This window comes from Pecten maximus, chromosome 7 (genome assembly GCF_902652985.1).
Source record: "Pecten maximus chromosome 7, xPecMax1.1, whole genome shotgun sequence".
Classification (NCBI taxonomy): domain Eukaryota; kingdom Metazoa; phylum Mollusca; class Bivalvia; order Pectinida; family Pectinidae; genus Pecten; species Pecten maximus.
Genome location: NC_047021.1, coordinates 44177692 through 44190579, shown reverse-complemented (window position 1 = coordinate 44190579; position 12888 = coordinate 44177692). Strand labels below are relative to the sequence as shown.

Below are 12888 nucleotides of genomic sequence, written 5' to 3'. Positions count from 1 at the left end.
AATGTGAGGTAAGTTATTTCTACATTTTGTAACTAATTGATAGTATGTCTGAATGATAAATTCCCGCCATAAATAAACGATCGTCTTACAGGCACGACAAACTCCATAACACCCCCTTGACAACCGGGAATTAAGAGGTCTTACAATCCACCCTGAGCATCTGTGGTATTTGCTTTGCCGAAGGTACATATACCTACAACAGCTATCTTAGAGACGTATACCTCTTCTCTATATTTATTTATTATTCTGTAAGACATGAAATACTAAATCGCTAATTACAGTTCTCCAGTCTTCTGACACCTGATCCTGTGACGGGTACCTTCACGGACTCTTCGTCTTTAATTTACTGCTTGGGGTCGACATCGGATAGAGCTCCGCGGTTGCCACCTGGGCCGTTCCCGCCCCTTTCAACACACACTGTCAGCTCCCGTGGCACTAGACGTGTGAGGAGTCTATAGGTATGCTACCCCCGGGTCACTGTCTGGGTCTTCTGCAGTTCCTTTAGTTTCATTGTATTGTATTATATTGTATATTGTATTTTATTGTATTATATTGTAATTATTGCATTGTATTGTATATTGCATTGCATTGTATTGTATTGTATTGTATTGTATGTGTATTGTGTTGTATTGTATTGTATTGTATTGTATTGTATGTGTATTGTGTATTGTGTTGTATTGTATTATATTGTATATTGTATTTTATTGTATTATATTGTAATTATTGCATTGTATTGTATATTGCATTGCATTGTATTGTATTGTATTGTATTGTATTGTATGTGTATTGTGTTGTATTATATTGTATATTGTATTTTATTGCATTGTACTGTATATATTATTGTATTGTATTGTATTTGTATTTATATTGTATTATATTGTAATTATTGTATTGTATTGTATATTGCATTGCATTGCATTGTATTGTATTGTATTGTATTCATTCCCCACTGTAGCTATGTCTTTCTATAACAACCGTCAAAGCTGTCGTTCATAATCAGGGGTTAATTTTAAACAATACTTTATGAATAGTGTCTTCCGGTTTTCGTTATTTCGTTCTGTCGCTAGGAAGAGAATCTAATCAACGCTATTTCGCTTGAAAGTCGTGAAAAAATTGGCGAGATGTTTCCGTTACTTGTTATTTTTGCGTTGTGTTTAGGTTGAATATTACTGACTTGGTTGTAATTTAGCCCCGGTGATTCATTGCCTTCCATCCATAACGACACTATAATAAGAACTAGCAAATCTGATGGAAAATCGAGCATATAATATTTGTACGTGTTGTAACTAACTATCAGAATTTACGACTTGATCTCGACCAGATCAGGATAAACCACGTATACATCCAGGGTACTTTATAGGATTTAATCTTCTCAGGTTTATTAAGACACATAAACCCTTAACGTCACCGCTCATCTTACCAGTAGCGCGGCAGTGGGGGCGTAACGGGGCTGGTCGCGTGAGGATATTCTCCCGACCGGTATATAGTATGCACGTGCTTAATACAGTAATCAAACCGCCAAGGTCATGACCTTCGGGTGCGTTTCTAGAAGGGTCTTTGCAATTTGTCATTTATGAATTTATACTAGGAAATGATTAATATATATAGACACGCACTGAATGATCCCTCTCACTTGGAGGTTTGGTCCCTATGATGATGTTAATGATTACGGAGAAATGTTACCAAAGGTCGGGCCAACATTTACAAACGGAACTACGGAAACAGACGGGAAGGTATTGTACCTGGAACCTCTTGAAGTCATCAGAGACCTCTCTTTACAACCGTCTATCTCAAACTTTCCTACAAAATAAATACGTCTACAACACAAGAAAAGAAACATTTACATGGATATACGCCCATTTATTACACTTTAAGAAACGTCCTTTTAAACGCGCGGCACCGTTTTAAATGCGTTCCTTCAGTAAGGGTTCGTTTGAAGACGATTTCTATTTGTGCGACACGGATAGATAGCTTGTGATTTTCCTTAAGCGTTTGCTTGCCAAGTTGTGTAAATAAGACCGGCGCAAAACCCATTGTCGTTTAACACTGAAGACTAGATACAATTATCTTAGCATGCATACACGATTAAATATCAGAAAACGGAATGGATGGAATAGTGAATACATATACTTCTCGACAGCGACCGCAATTTATTTATGAAGAACACCTGTGTATTTTGAAGATATGGCTTCATGTTTAAGTTGTAAAATTTAAGATAGATGTGTTTACTATGTCGTGGAGGTGATCTTGATCAAATAGGGCGCTGATGAATTCCTACTCGTCTGCGGGAACTCCCACGTATAGAGTGATATGTATCCGAGTATCACCTAACTCTACTACCGGAGTAGAGACAGATACCCGAGTATTACCTAACCTTACTACCGGGCCAAAGACAGATACCAGATTATCACCTAACCCTCTACCGGGCCACAGACATATACCAGGGTATCACCTAACTCTACTACCGGAGTAGAGACATATGTCAGGGTATCACCTAACCCTACTACCGGACTAGAGACATAAACCAGGGTATCACCTAACCCTACTACCGGACCAGAGACATATACCTGGGTATCACCTAACCTTACTACCGGGCCACAGACATATACCAGGGTATCACCTAACCCTACTACCGGACTCGAGACATAAACCAGGGTATCACCTAACCCTACTACCGGACTGGAGACATAAACCAGGGTATCACCTAACCCTACTACCGGACTGGAGACATAAACCAGGGTATCACCTAACCCTACTACCGGACTAGAGACATATACCTGGGTATCACCTAACCCTACTACCGGACTAGAGACATATACCTGGGTATCACCTAACCCTACTACCGGACTAGAGACATATACCAGGGTATCACCTAACCCTACTACCGGACCACAGACATATACCATGCAGGGTATCACCTAACCCTACTACCGGACTGGAGACATAAACCAGGGTATCACCTTACCCTACTACCGGGCCACAGACATATACCAGGGTATCACCTAACCCTACTACCGGACTGGAGACATAAACCAGGGTATCACCTAACCCTACTATCGGGCCAGAGACATGTACCAGGGTATCACCTAACCCTACTACCGGACCAGAGATATATACCCGAGTATCACCTAACCCTGCTACCGGGCCAGAGACATTTACCTGAATATCACCTAACACTGCTACCGGACTAGAGACGTATACCCGAGTATCACCTAACCCTACTACCGGGCCAGAGACATATACCGGAATATCACCTTACACTGCTACCAGACCACGGACAGATACCAAAGTATCATATAGCTCTACTACCCGTCTAGAGACATATGTACCGGAGTATCACGTAACCCTACTACCGAACCAGATATATACCTATATACCTTCTCCTGATACCGGACCAAAAACAGATATCTGATTATCACTTTAGCTTACTATCGGTCCAGAGACAAATGCCCGAGTATCAGCTAACGCTACTATCGGACGACAGACGAATATCCGAGTATCACCTTACCCTACTACCGGACCATAGACGAATATCTTAGTATCACTTAACACTACTACCACACCAGAAACGTGTATTGTTACCGAACTTTACGAGATTGATAAAAAAAATGGTTCTTTGAGTTACGCCATCGTCCATGGATACCGTCTTTGTACATATCTGTTGCAAAAATATCAAAACAAAAGATTTTTTTTTTAAAAACCCACAGTTATTAAATCGCAAATATAAAAATATTTTCATATACCCTACACTTCCCCACCTACTACATTCCCTGTAAAACCATTCCTTGTCTACTGGAATATGCTCCTTACAGCTTCCTCCCTCCATTGAATTAAAAATTAAAGAAAATCTGATACAGTTATGACATGCTTTTATAAAAAAAAAAGTAATTTGTTGGCTGAAGAGAACTGAGATTGAAACTAGATTTAGTTCTAAAATTGGAAGCACAGAACGCCTGTCGGTTTAGTGACAAGCTTTGCACATCAGAGTCCTGATAGGATTTAAAACACGAGGCGTATATATTACCGAATAGCATTGCATTTATGGGCTATGAACGCAGTCCTCATCATTCCGTGTTAATTATAATAAAGAAAATAGGATGAGTTATCAGCGAAAAATGTCCGGAATTGATTAAAGTGTGTCGACTGGTTTCGGCCAAGCTGACGATAGCAGGGATACCATCATTAGTTTTGCCTATACTGTAAGTATGGGTACTTGAAAGTATCTTGAGATGTTTGCTACAGAAAATGTAATCGAAAAAAACCTTCAAATTATTTTCTGCACGTGCAAGATATTTGTGCGCGTATATAAATATTATATTTTCATTATATATAGACATCAATCCGTTAGCCGACACTACATCAACTTGAAATTTATTTTGTTGTAAAATATGAATGTTAGGTAAATACTGAACTTGATGTATTAAGCCACAGATAGCATGTGACAGTGTTCGTCCTACAACATCAAGGTATGAGGATATACAGGGTACGGGGTACAGGATACGGGGTACAGGGTACAGGATACGGGGTACTGGGTACAGGGTACGGGGTACAGGATACAGGGTACAGGGTACAGGATACGGGGTACAGGATACGGGGTACAGGGTACGGGATACAGGATACAGGGTACGGGGTACAGGGTACGGGATACAGGGTACGGGATACAGGGTACGGGGTACGGGATGCAGGGTACGGGATACAGGGTACGGGATACAGGGTACGGGATACAGGGTACGGGATACAGGGACGGGAAACAGGGTATGGGATACAGGGAACATATATAGGGTACGGGATACAGGGTACGGGAGACAGGGTACGAGATACAGGATATGAGATACAGGGTACGGGATGCAGGGTACGGGATACAGGGTACGGGAAACAGGGTATGGGATACAGGGTACGAGATACAGGATATGAGATACAGGGTATGGATACAGGGTACGGGATACAGGGTACGGGATACAGGGTACGGGATACAGGGTACGGGATACAGGGTACGGGATACAGGGTACGGGAAACAGGGTATGGGATACAGGGAACATATATAGGGTACGAGATACAGGATATGAGATACAGGGTATGGATACAGGGTACGGGATACAGGATATGAGATACAGGGTATGGATACAGGGTACGGGATACAGGGTACGGGATACAGATATAGGGTAGGGGATACAGGGTACGAATATAGGGTAGGGGATACAGGGTACGGATATAGGGTAGGGGATACAGGGTACGAATATAGGGTAGGGGATACAGGGTACGGATATAGGGTACGGGAGACTGGGTACATGATAGAGGGTACGGGATACAGGGTACGGGATACAGGGTACGGGATACAGGGTACGAGATACAGGATATGAGATACAGGGTACGGGATACAGGGTACGGGATACAGATATAGGGTAGGGGATACAGGGTACGAATATAGGGTAGGGGATACAGGGTACGGATATAGGGTACGGGACACAGAATGCGAATATAGGGTACGGGAGACTGGGTACATGATATAGGGTACAGGATAGAGGGTACGGGATACAGGGTACAGTATACAGGGTACGGGATACAGGTAGCGATGTACTTGGTACAGTAACATGAATACAGGTTATGGGATACAGGCTACGAGATACAGGGAACAGGATACAGGATAGGGTTTACAGGGAACGAGATATACATTTTCCATTGCCCCAGCATACAGGAATATTTTCCATTCGGAAACTGTTATATTTATCTGTATTCCGAATAAATACCGTAGGTCGTAACTCGATGACGTATGTTTTCGTTTAAAATGACCTATCATAACTAAAACCTTAATACCAGTCAATAGTCCATGCGTTTGTCAGTGGTAATTGAGACAGCGTGCCTTTTTGACATTTTGCGACACAAAGCGTACCAAGATGTCGCAATGTCCACCATTTTGTTCTACTTCACCTCTGACCTTTAACCCTGTTCTTTGGGTTGTATGGTTTGCTAGATCTAAAACTGACCAAGAAACTGTGGAAATTCCCGAAGGTTTCACATAATCTATTTATCTCTCTCCATTCGGAATGATTCTTTTACGCAAGTTCTATACGACGAAACCACTGAGCAATTTTGTTCATAAACTTCAGGCCATGTGTTCTTAATTTAAAATGTATGTTCTGTCGAAATCAATTATCAGCAACTAATTGATTTGAGAACAAAAGCTGAAGAAATCTAAAGGTACTTCGTCTCAAAATTTTACAAACTGAAACCTTGGTGAATGGCAGCCATGTACAACAAGAAAGCAATGATTTTACTGCGAAACGTTCAGTAATGCAACTTGAAGACCAACGAAACCTTCCGAATGACCAGTAATTGTCACTTAGATAGATACCTGAAATTTATCCTGTGCAAGTGACAGAACAATTAGCGAGCACTTCAAGTCGTCAAACAATTGGTTGAAAATGCATTAGGAGATTTCCTATAGTTATTGTACAATAATTAGCTGAATGACTGAGTATTTCAAAAAATTCATTTTTCCCCGAGCCTTTAACAATTTCGGCATTCTAAAATCAAGTACAACAGTGTTTATATAATGAGGAAATTGATTATATTTGAAGGAGTGGATACATACCACGTGTGTGTTTTTATTTCGTGATGCTTAAGACATACACAACTATCAGGTCATTCATATCATATTTCCGGTATGCTACTTTTGATTTCGGTTAATATCTATTATGCATTAACCCTCCGAGACCATGATATGACCTTATTGCAAGTCAATAATTGTACGATATTGTTATACTCGCTCTTCTCCAGTGCTTTAGTTAACTCTGTATCACACGAAACTGTTTATGTTTTAATGAACAGAGAGTTATCATTATCAGAATGCATCTTACATAGTCAGAGACATCAACAATTTTTAAGCTAGACGGCGCGTATCATAAGCGGGTTAACGTCCTTGAAACAGCCAAGGTCACATGTCAAGGAGACACCAACAGTCAGGGTCATATGAGGACGGGTGTCTAGGGAGACACCAACAGCCAGAATCATGAGGACGGGTGTCTAGGGAGACACCAACAGCCAGAATCATGAGGACGGGTGTCTAGGGAGACACCAACAACCAGAATCATGAGGACGGGTGTCTAGGGAGACACCAACAACCAGAATCATGAGGACGGGTGTCTAGGGAGACAGCAACAGCCAGGGTCATATAAAGACGGGTGTCTAGGGGGACAGCAACAGCCAGGGTCAAATTAGGACGGGTATTTTTTTCTTCAAAACCCGCTATAGCTATTAATCAAACTACACTATCCTCATGATCTACTGCAGGACACATTCGTTTGGGTTATGTACGCGATAGAACGAATTATCGCGTTCGAACGAATTACCACTGCGCCTAAACGCGGTTACATGTATCTTTGCATGCAATACTTTCTTCGAACGCAATAAGTTCTTTTCCAGCCACCGTAATATTTTTTTCTTTCTTTCGTTTTTACTATTTTGTTTTTATTTCGGAGGTTGAACCTTGTATTGTGCCAAGCATTTTTACTCTGTCAACTGAAATATATCATAATATGTGTTTGGCACTGAACGAAAGCACATGTTAAGTATTTTTCCGCATTTCTAATCAAAAGCATTTTATATGGTTTGGCATCAGGGGTAATCAAACAAATTAAAGTCATATGCTTCACATATATCACTGTAAATTCAAGTGATGGTTTAGCTGTTTCCGAAATCACAGAGTTCAAGTTTTTAACCGAAACTTCTCACCCCGCTGTCACAGGGCGCTGTTCTCGGTCCAACGTTTTTCTTCTTTACACAAAGGATATTGTCAATGTATATTTTATGAAACCTAAATCTATGTCAGAAGATTTTGCTGATAGCACAACCATTTGAAAACCTACTAGAATGCGTGTTGAAGTAGAAAATATCAAAATGATATGAAACAGAAGCAGTACCAAAGCATGATATTTTGACAAAGTTAAAATTGATTTTCCTGGATAGACACGTGCAAGTTCTTCTAACTCAAATGAACAATGCCCAGTTGGACAATAGTTATAATGATGTTTCTAATTATGTCATAAAAACGATTGTATCAACAAAATTAATACAAAATATAGATTCGGAAAAAAATGTTGAAATCTAGAGTTTCTATTTTAACAGGTTTTGAATATACGTACAAAATATGAAATGCATCTCCTAGAATTAGATCTATCAGGAAAATACACAAAGAAAACCGTAGAGTTTGTCATGGGTAATTTATAAATGAGGATAATGTTTCTACATCACTGGGTCTTCTGTTTTTTTCTGAAGAAAAAAAAACTGTAAAAGTTGAGACCTCTTCAACTCTACCATAATGTACCTATGTTTGTTTGTTTTTGTTTAACGTCCTATTAACAGCCAGGGTCATTTAAGGACGTGACAGGTTTTGAAGGTGGAGGAAAGCCGGAGTACCCGGAGAAAAAACACCGGCCTACGGTCAGTACCTGGCAACTGCCCCACGTAGGTTTCGAACTCGCAACCCGAGGTGGAGGGCTAGTGATAAAGTGTCGGGACACCTTAACCACTTGGCCACCGCGGCCCCTTATAATGTACCTATGTACTAATGATATACATTGTTTTTGACACTTGACACTATGTTAAACTTACACCATACTACCCCTTGAATGTCGTAAGCTAGATACAGCAAACCGTTTTCATCAACATCTATTTCCCAGTACAATTTTAAAGATTCGCTTTGAGTCTTAACTTCAGGCTGGACATGATTTCCAGTCAGAAAAACGGTGTCGTGTTCCCAACGGCGTGGAATTTTAAAGTGGATTATGCTGGCATATGTAGACAATAGAACCGAAGGGCTTTGTTTTCTGGTTATACTGTAAGATACAGTGCTACAATAGCAACGTGGATATGTAACACTCATTACTGATAGTAATGTTTCATTGTATCAGATTATTTTTAAGGGGAGGGGTGGGGTGTGGATATAGGGGGTGAAGTTGTGGCGGTGGGGTGGTGGTGGGGGTTAAGGGGTTGGATATAGGGGGTGAAGTTGGGGCGGTGAGGTGGGGGTGGGGGTTAAGGGGTTGGATATAGGGGTGAAGTTGGGGCGATGGGGTGGGGGTGGGGGTGGGGGTTAAGGGGTTGGATATAGGGGGTGAAGTTTGGGCGATGGGGTGGGGGTGGGGGTGGGGGTTAAGGGGTTGGATATAGGGGGTGAAGTTGGGGCGGACGGGTGGGGGTGGGGGTTAAGGGGTTGGATATAGGGGTGAAGTTGGGGCGATGGGGTGGGGGTGGGGGTGGGGGTTAAGGGGTTGGATATAGGGGGTGAAGTTGGGGCGGACGGGTGGGGCTGGGGGTTAAGGGGTTGGATATAGGGGGTGAAGTTGGGGCGATGGGGTGGGGGTGGGGGTTAAGGGGTTGGATAAAGGGGGTGAAGTTGGGGCCGTGGGGTTTTGGGGTGGGGTTAAGGGGTTGGATGTGGGAGATAGGGGGTGGATATGGGGATAGGGGATGGATATGGGGATAAAGAGGGGGTGATATGGACCTCTCTCTTTACTATGGTATCAGAGAGCTTGGGGATGAAGTACTGGAGTACTCTACCAATATTATCATTCTTAAAAGTGTTATTCGTAGGTTTGGAATTCTATGTCTCTACCGGTATTCATTTGAGAAGTTGCTGGATAATTTCTCTAAACTAGTCAACTATCTCATTGAAGAGTTTGGTGATGGAGTACTCTACTAGTTACCATGATCAATTGTCTAATTTAATGGTGGGTTGATTAGGACCTCTGTTTTCATACGTAAATATCTTATTGTTAAATGTGATTGTGTCATCAATGGTAAATTTGTTTGACATAGTCATAGTGTAGGGAGTCAGACAGACAAAGACAAACATAGACAAATCAAGAGTTAATTCAGATAGAAAGAAACTCAAAGAACAAGAAATAACAGAGTCAACAAGGACAGACAGACCTAGAGACAACGTACACAGAAACAACCAGGGACAATATGGACAGACAGACAGAACCAGAGACAAGCTAGACATACAGACAAAAACAGAGACAAACTACACAGACACACATAATCAGAAACGAGACAACGTAGACAGAACCATACACAATACGGACAGACAGACAGAACCAGAGACAAGCTAGACATACAGACAAAACAGAGACAAACTACACAGACACACATAATCAGAAACGAGACAACGTAGACAGAACCATACACAATACGGACAGACAGACAGAACCAGAGACAAGCTAGACACACAGACAGAACCAGAGACAACACACACAGAGACAGAACCAGAGACAACACACACAAATGGAACTAGAAACAACAAACACAGACACAACCCAAAGACTTCATACACAGAGAGAACCAGAGACGAACTTGACAGACAGACAGAACCAGAGAAAACATGGACAGACAGACAGAACCAGAGAAAACACGGACAGACAGACAGAACCAGAGACAAACCGGACAGCCAGACAGAACCAGAGACAACACAGACAGACAGACAGACAGAACACAATACATCACAGACAAACAGACAGAACCAGATACAAAACAGACAGACAGAAAGAACCAGAGACATGCTAGACAAACAGACAGATAAACAGAACCAGAGACAAACTTGACAGACAGACAGACAGACAGACAGACACACAAAACCAGAGACAAACAAGACAGACAAACAGAACCAGACACAAAACAGACAGACACATAGAACCAGAGACAAACAAGACAGACACACAGAACCAGACACAAAACAGACAGACACACAGACAGACAGACACACATAACCAGACAAACTCGACAGACAGAACCAGAGATAAACTAGACAGACAGACAGAACCAGAGACAAAACAGACAGATAGAGCCAGAGACAAACTACGCAGACGGAACAAAAGACAACACAGACAAACAGAGAGAACCATATACAATGTACAAACTAGACAGACAGACAGAACCAGAGACAAACTAGACAAACAGACAGAACCAGAGACAAAACAGACAGACAGAGCCAGAGGCAAACTACACAGACAGAACAAAAGACAACACAGACAAACAGACAGAACCATATACAAACTAGACAGACAGTCAGAACCAGATACAAGAAAGACAGACAGACAGTCAGAACCAGAGACAAAACAGACTACAGATAGAACTAAAGACAAACTAGACAGAACCAGAGACAACTAGACAGACAGAACTAGAGACAACACACACAGACAAACAAAACACGAGACAACGTAGACAGACACAATCAGACACAATACGGACAGGCAGACAGAACCAAAGACTTCAGACACAGACAGAACCAGAGGAAAACTAGACAGACAGACAATCAGACAGACAGACAGATAGACAGAACCAGAGACAACACAGATAAACAGAACCGGTACAGCACAGGCGGACACAACCAGACACAGCACAGACAGAGACAAACCCACAAGCAGAGCCAAAGACAACACAGACGGAAAGAACCAGAGACAGAAAGACAGACAGACAAACAAACAAAACACAGACGGCTAGAATGAGAGACAAAATAGACAGACGCACAGACGGACAGAATCAGAAAAAAACAAAGACAGACACACAGACAGAACCAGAGAAAAAAAACAGTACTTACCCTGATTGGTGTATAGTTGGTATGTATAACACTAGTATTATCCACAAGATTGACGAAGTCCTGTACCCACGGCCCAGCCACATATTCCGTTCACTTTCCCCAGGGAACCAACCGGCCGGCCACCGGGACATAGGGCTCCCAAATCCTCGACGGCCTTACTTTAAAAGAATTCCGGATAAAATATCCGTCCTTCGTTTTTTTTGGTCATGAGTTAGTTTTACGCCATCATTTCTTCACGTGAAGATAACTTAATTGACAAATTAGCTTCCTCTTCATCATTTAACGCTGAAATGGTAACGCTCGAATTGTGTGGTATCATACTGCTAAACAGGCATCTTCTAGACAATTTATAGCTCTCGTCCTTCAATAAAATTCCCAGAGTTGTCTCTCCCGTCACATTATCGATAGAGGGCGCAGTTGATGCCACATAGTTTCCAATATAATTTAATTCTTGGTATCAGATTTATAGCCGAATTGTACTGCTACAATTTTTTATGTATATCATTCGCCCTCTTACGTTTAGCCAGCCAGACACGCAAGGTAAAATAACACCATCGTATACTCAACCTTCACTTACTGCTAATTATCATGTGGGTTGTAAACGATTTACAATTCTATATAACTTGTAACTTTTTTTCAGGTCGCGGAAGGCTACACAAGTATGCAATGTGCTGAAATTCCCATTCTAATACAGGTTCGTCGGGATCAGAAACGAACTTTAAAACGTTGAATGAAATCAAATTCCTTCCAAGCGCTTCCGTGACTACGCGGAGAGAGAAAAACGTGTGAGATGTAGTCCGTTTTAAACTCTATGTTAGCTCTCCTCGCCTATTTCAGAAAATATGCTGACTTATTACTGTATCATTGATCTAGAGTCCCGCGTGACAAATGTTTTCCTTTCCGCTGTCACTCTTCAAGTTGTCAACATACACTATAGTAGACATCACCACGCTGGCTTCTGGGCCGAAAATTGTGTCACAGTATATTGCAATCTTACTTTTACAAGTCGTTTAAGGATACAGATGATCTCGGCAATTAAATGCTGTAGATCCCTTTTGTGTTTTACAAATCTACACAAGAGTCTCGAGCCACAATACAAATACGTCCGCCCACATAAAATCTCAAGTACATGTACATGCGTGGATTTACGGACTAGCTACGTCTAGCGAACATGTTAGATACAAGTGCGCAGGAATGCAAACTTTGCATTGAGGGATTTATTTGAGGGGAAAAAAGGACAAAAAAAATGTCTCCATGCCCAATGATCCTATGAAGTGTTGAGTGTATGAGAA

General features: G+C 41.6%; 1 protein-coding gene across 1 annotated transcript in view; it reads right to left on the bottom strand.

Annotated features, from left to right (window-relative positions):
- LOC117330946 (protein Wnt-7b-like) overlaps window positions 1-11960 on the bottom strand; it is a 90657-nt gene extending 78697 nt beyond the window's left edge. The window contains exon 1 of the mRNA XM_033889522.1: window positions 11597-11960. Within this exon, the coding sequence (XP_033745413.1) occupies window positions 11597-11727 (131 nt within the window). The 5' untranslated portion in view covers window positions 11728-11960. The remainder of the gene's footprint in view (window positions 1-11596) is intronic.
- Between the last annotated feature and the right edge of the window lie 928 nt (window positions 11961-12888).